This window comes from Dioscorea cayenensis, chromosome 12 (assembly GCF_009730915.1).
Source record: "Dioscorea cayenensis subsp. rotundata cultivar TDr96_F1 chromosome 12, TDr96_F1_v2_PseudoChromosome.rev07_lg8_w22 25.fasta, whole genome shotgun sequence".
In the NCBI taxonomy this organism is placed as follows: domain Eukaryota; kingdom Viridiplantae; phylum Streptophyta; class Magnoliopsida; order Dioscoreales; family Dioscoreaceae; genus Dioscorea; species Dioscorea cayenensis.
In genome coordinates, this window is record NC_052482.1 from 6,345,225 (window position 1) to 6,350,973 (window position 5,749).

Consider the following 5,749-nt stretch of genomic DNA (forward strand, 5'->3'; position numbering starts at 1 on the left):
TGTCAACAAGGGAACATCTTGATGCAGGATATTTTTTAATAGCATCCACAGACTTGCAAATCCACAACAAGAGCTTTAACCTTAGCCCTGTCCTGAACTTCTCAAATTCTTCTACTTTTAACGTACATCTGTATTAACTCAAAAGATTCTCTCCAAAAACCAAAGAAATTAATTAGCAACTTACGAATGAATTGACTGAAATAAGATGTTGCCAAGTCTCTGACGACCTCAATGTGGCATTGGAAGACAAAAGGGCATCTCAGGACCCATACCACCTCCATCCGATCACGGGCGTCACATACCTATGACAATCAATCTGTCCCCACAGAGCTCATCACAAATGGAGTACAGTTGGCCACCTCTCATCTCCTCGCACTTTTACTCTGTCCTCTATAAAATTGAACCCAGCTCCCACTATCCCATATCCCTCAACAAAGATACTCAATGGCTATGCCACTAATGTTACTCCCACTAGCAGCATGCCTCCTCTCCCACGCTTTGGCTTCCTCAGCAAACAAAGTACAAGGCTCCGACCTTAGCGTTACACTGCGGTCAAACGTCAACTATGCCGCATCTTGGGAGGACATAATTCTCGACCTGGCATCGCGCGACGAGTCCCGTTTCTTGCACCTCGCATCTCTGGTCACCACCAAGAAAACCACCGTTCCCATTGGCTCCGGCCAGCAACTCCTCGCCACCGCGTCCACCTACATTGTCCGCGCGGCATTCGGCACTCCACCGCAACCCATGCTCGTAGCCATGGATACCAGCAATGATGCTGCATGGATTCCGTGCTCACCATGCGTCGGTTGCCCTTCGACGACAAACTTCATCCCTTCCATGTCCTCCTCCTACCAACCTATCCCTTGCGGCGCACCGCAGTGCTCGCCATTACCGAACCCCTCTTGCTCCCCAGCTCCAGGTTCATCCTGCGGCTTCAACCTCACCTACGGCTCCTCCTCCATCGACGCCCTTCTCTCCAAGGACAGCCTTTCGCTAGCTGCCGACTCGATCCCGAGCTACATCTTCGGCTGTTTACGCAAAGTGACAGGGAGCTCCATCCCACCGCAGGGCTTAATCGGGCTGGGTCGCGGTCCACTGTCTCTTCTCTCCCAAACCCGTAGCCTCTATGCCTCCACTTTCTCTTACTGCCTTCCCAGTTTCCGCTCCCTCAACTTCTCCGGCTCACTTCGCCTTGGCCCTGTCGGCCAGCCAAAGAGAATTAAAACCACTCCTTTGCTGGCCAGTCCACGTAGATCCTCTATTTACTTTGTTAACATGACCGGCATCCGCGTGGGCCGCACTTCCGTAGCTGTCCCTCCTGGCACGCTAGTGTTCGACCAGGCAACTGGCGCAGGCACCATTTTCGACTCCGGGACTATGTTCACGAGACTGGTCGCACCGCTCTACACGGCCGTTCGCGATACTTTTCGTCGTCGTGTAAAAGGCACCGTGTCCTCTCTCGGAGGTTTTGACACTTGCTACGAAGGGACGGTGTCGTTGCCGACCATAACTCTGGAATTCACGGGGATGAACGTGACATTGCCGGTGGAGAATGTGATGATCCACAGCGCAGCAAGGAATTTGTCGTGTCTGGCGATGGCGGCAGCCCCGGACAATGTGAATGCTGTGCTGAACGTGATAGCCAGCATGCAGCAGCAGAACCACAGGGTGCTGTTCGATGTGCCTGGATCCAGACTCGGTGTCGCCCGTGAACCATGTACGACCGCATAAGTGGAGATTTAGCTGGATTTGATTAAGATGGTGGAATCCATTTCATTTGGTTTTTTTGCTTTGTAAGCATGCAAGCTTTGCCCTTTTGTGTTATTGTGTTTGTATTCTCGTATCTCTAAAAATCATGCAGCTTCTCCTTTCGTTTGTGTCTATCAAATATCAATCTGCCTTGGATTTTTAGGGTAAATTACCCATCGATGATGTGTATTTTGACTTGACCTTGTAGGTTTTTCTGAGATGGGGCGTGGTTACTCATAAATCTCTATTTTCACGCATAATAATAATTTTTTAGCCTTTATACAGACATTTTTTGACTTCTTAATAGTTTAATTGTAAAACTACTATTGCTCTAGATGGGATTTAGTTGCGAATAATATCTTCTTCTTTTTTAATTAATTAAGGTTGAAATATTATAGTCATGGAAACTCATAATTTTACTCATAATTTAACATTTAGGTAGAATGTGAAATTTTTTTCTAATTATGCACTCTTCATTTTATTTTTTCGGGAGTAAAACGACTTTCAAATCTATTAAAATTTTAAAAATATTATAGGTTAAAATTTCAAAAATTAGATAATGAAAATGTGACTAATTAAGATAGAGGAAACAAAAGTGAGTTTGCAAATATATATATATATATATAATATAAATTTTGATATATTTGATATCCATTAGGTAAAAAACAAAGGTAATAAGTAATATAACATTTTCAATTAACTTAAATGGTGATATTAAATTTTTTTACATTATTGTTTTGTCAACCAAACATAAATGACAGATTCTCTAGTAAAAATAACTTAGGAATCACATTCTTAATTATCCTATTTAAAATAGCATAATAAATTAAATAATTCGATAGTTGTTTTTAAAGAACAAAATCTTCTAAGTAAAATGATATAGTTAGCTAGAAATTGAGACATTTATTGGTATCCAGGTCTCGTTAAAAATTTTTCATAAGTAATGAGAGTTCAACTTACAAGTGAGGGTAAATTTTTGGGAATGTAAACAGTGGTTATGCGTAGATAGTCCAGTGCACATGTGTACGTGCACTAGCCTTAGTCACACTTATTTTGAGGAGGCTCGTGCATACCCCTGTCTTCTTAATAGCCAAACTGCTCATTTAGAGGGAAAAACCGAAGATATAGTTAGAAAGCGGCCTCTTCTATATAGTTAATGATTGGAAATACTTATTTGATTTTCCATGCCTAGTTTTTCATTTCCTTTGTTTCAATTCTGATTTTCAATGCACTACTTTTTTTCATGTGATCCAGAAATATGAAGCAGCAGATAAAGTCACTTTCACTATACTTTTTTGTACAATTTGTATCAGGCATCATTTGCATCAATATAAGGGCTACACCGTATAGCTACGGAGGTGACCCTAGAGGAGCACAAATTATAACATAGGTCATCAGAACCGGACCGAAACTTTGAACAGATGAAGGCCAATGTTCAAGGGTCAAGAGTTCCGACCGCGGTCGAACCGGATTTGATAAATAAAAATATAAAATAAAATACGTTAAATGTTAAATTAATATTTAACAATATATATATTCTTTACAAACTAACTCTGTTCACAAAATAGAGAAAAAGAAGTAAAAATTAATTCAAAATTTCTAAATTTACAAACAAATATCCAAAAAAAAAAACCAAAACCAGACAGATAATGATCATCAGGGTGTCTCGCAAGAAAACCATTGTGTAATCAGAGCCGTCGGTTACCATAGGGACAATCACGATTAGCTCATGGTCGACGATGCTTACGGTGGCAAGGTATGGCTGGGAGGAATCTGGAAGCCGGCACCACCATGGATCGACCTCAAGATCAGGACGCCATGCCTCGGGATCGCAATTCTCTGTCTCTGATCACCAACTTCGTCATGCCGAAAAGGATCTCTATAGGATGTGCTTGGATCTCATTCTAGGCCTCCTTTGTTGCCGCCGTGAACTGGAGGCTCATTTAATGGGGGGTTTTTATTTTTTATGTTTTAATTAAATGTTGAAATCGGGTGAACCGTGCCAGTTCACAGTTGAAGGGGTCGATTCTTCCGGTTCAATGCCAGTTTTTTCTTTAAATAGTTTTTCGACTATAACTTATAATTCTTTTTATAGGTAAATTTTTTTGACAGGGCACAAAACTAGGGCCCATTTTCATTTTGGGTTCTAAATTTCAATTCTAATCAAAATAGTTACTCAACTTTAATTTTATTTGACTGGGTGGTTACCTAAAGGAATTCAGTTTATTTTTTATGATATAATATTGAAATTTCATTGTCAGCAAATGAAATAGAATTGCTAATTAGGTGGACTCTATATCATTTATATTTTAACAGAGAGTTTCCGCCATCTACATCATAAAAAAAAGGTTAAAAATCTTTCGGGTAATCACCCGGCAAAATAAAATTGAAGTTGGGTAACTATTTTGATTCAAATTTAAGTTTGGACTCCTAAATAAGAAAAGACCATAGTTTAATTACGACCGTTTTTCATTTTGGGGTCCGAACTTTAATTTGAATCAAATAGTTACCCAACTTCAATTTTATTTCATTGGGTGGTCACCCTAGAGAACCTATTCTATTTTTGATGTTCTGATATTAAAAATTCTCTATCAGTAAATGAGATGTAATTACTAGCTAGGCAAACAGTGTGTCATGTATGTTATGACAAAAAACTTTCGCCATTTATATCATAATATCTCTCCGGTAACCACCCGCTAAAACAAAATTGAAGTTAGTAATTATTTTAATTCTTGGATCCCAAAATGAGAAAAATGTTATGGTTTGGTACCCTGCAAATAAAACTTATACAGTTTTTGACATTGCTATTAGCTAATCATATAAATTATTTTTATATGAGGTTTTTTTTATATGGGAAGAAATTTTTTTTTCTTTCCAGAGCCTTATATATTTCATTTTTTCACCAATAAAATAGGATCACCATCATTATATTTCACATTTTTATATGAGTGTAAACTCACTCAAGTCAACCTAATGTCCATTATCTGAAGTTCTTAATACAAAGCATTTATTTATAAATACAAGGAAAGGTAGTAGCTGCACACATCCTCTAAAGTAGCCCTTTCATAAGCGACCGCCAAGATGGCTTTCACATTTTCGAGGTGGTAGCTCTTTCTACCAGGGTGACACGCGTCCGAATATGCGTGTAAACCGCAAGTGCACGGGTGTCGAAGTAATAATTACCCCGGTGAGTGGGTAGTCGAATCCACAAGGAACAGGGCTACTAGTACTAACTTCTTTTCTGCTTTCTAACCTAATGATAAATGGAAAGGTGTGGTGATCTAATGTGTGAAGAAATGAATACCGGAGACGAATATGCAAGGGTGAAATGGATGGAGATCTCAATCAGTAAAAGTGGGTTATTTGGGCAATGCTCCCCCTAGGATTCAGGTATTAGGTACCGAATGAGCAAAGTGTTTCTATGAAGAGTAAGTTAAGTCGTGGAAATCCAAATATAATCGGATCCGGCCTCCCGATCACCAATACTAGTCCCCTACGAGGTCCCGGTGGAGAAATCGCTCAATCTCAACATCTCACACCACATATGACCGCAAAGCACTCTAGGGATTCCAAGAGGTGTATCCGATTCCTAAAGATTGATCCAACCCTAATTCCCGGCGAAGGATCTTAACCCCCTACAAGGTCCCGGCGGAGAAATCTCTGAATCTCACGCCTCACACCAAATACGGTTGCATAGAGCTTAGGGAATGGAGATAGAATACATCAATCGGAGGGGAAAGGGGATGCTCACTATCACATGACTCGCCCTCTCAACCCTCTTCAATCTTGAGATTCTAACCCTAATGGAGACCTCTCTCTCACCAAGGTAACAAATCATGCAAACCAAATAACCAAAAGATCAATAAGGCAAGCAAGCATTAGACAATCAAGATTAAAACTTAATCAAACTCGGATTAAATAGAAACACTATGCAAATCCACAAAAGATGAGAATCCTAGGGTTCACAAGCCCAAGTACCCTCTAGGGTTTTAGCTCT

General features: G+C 40.1%; 1 protein-coding gene across 1 annotated transcript; it reads left to right on the plus strand.

Moving 5' to 3' along the window:
- The first annotated feature begins 304 nt into the window (after positions 1-304).
- LOC120273010 (aspartyl protease AED3-like) lies at positions 305-1,878 on the plus strand. Its single transcript, XM_039279648.1, has one exon. The coding sequence runs from the start codon at positions 445-447 to the stop codon at positions 1,732-1,734; it is 1,290 nt and encodes a 429-aa protein (XP_039135582.1). The 5' UTR covers positions 305-444; the 3' UTR covers positions 1,735-1,878.
- The last annotated feature ends 3,871 nt before the right edge of the window (positions 1,879-5,749 follow it).

What these genes read in the sequence shown, in the direction of transcription:
- LOC120273010 (XM_039279648.1), top strand. Translation starts at nt 445, where the DNA reads ATGGCTATGCCACTAATGTTACTCCCACTAGCAGCATGCCTCCTCTCC.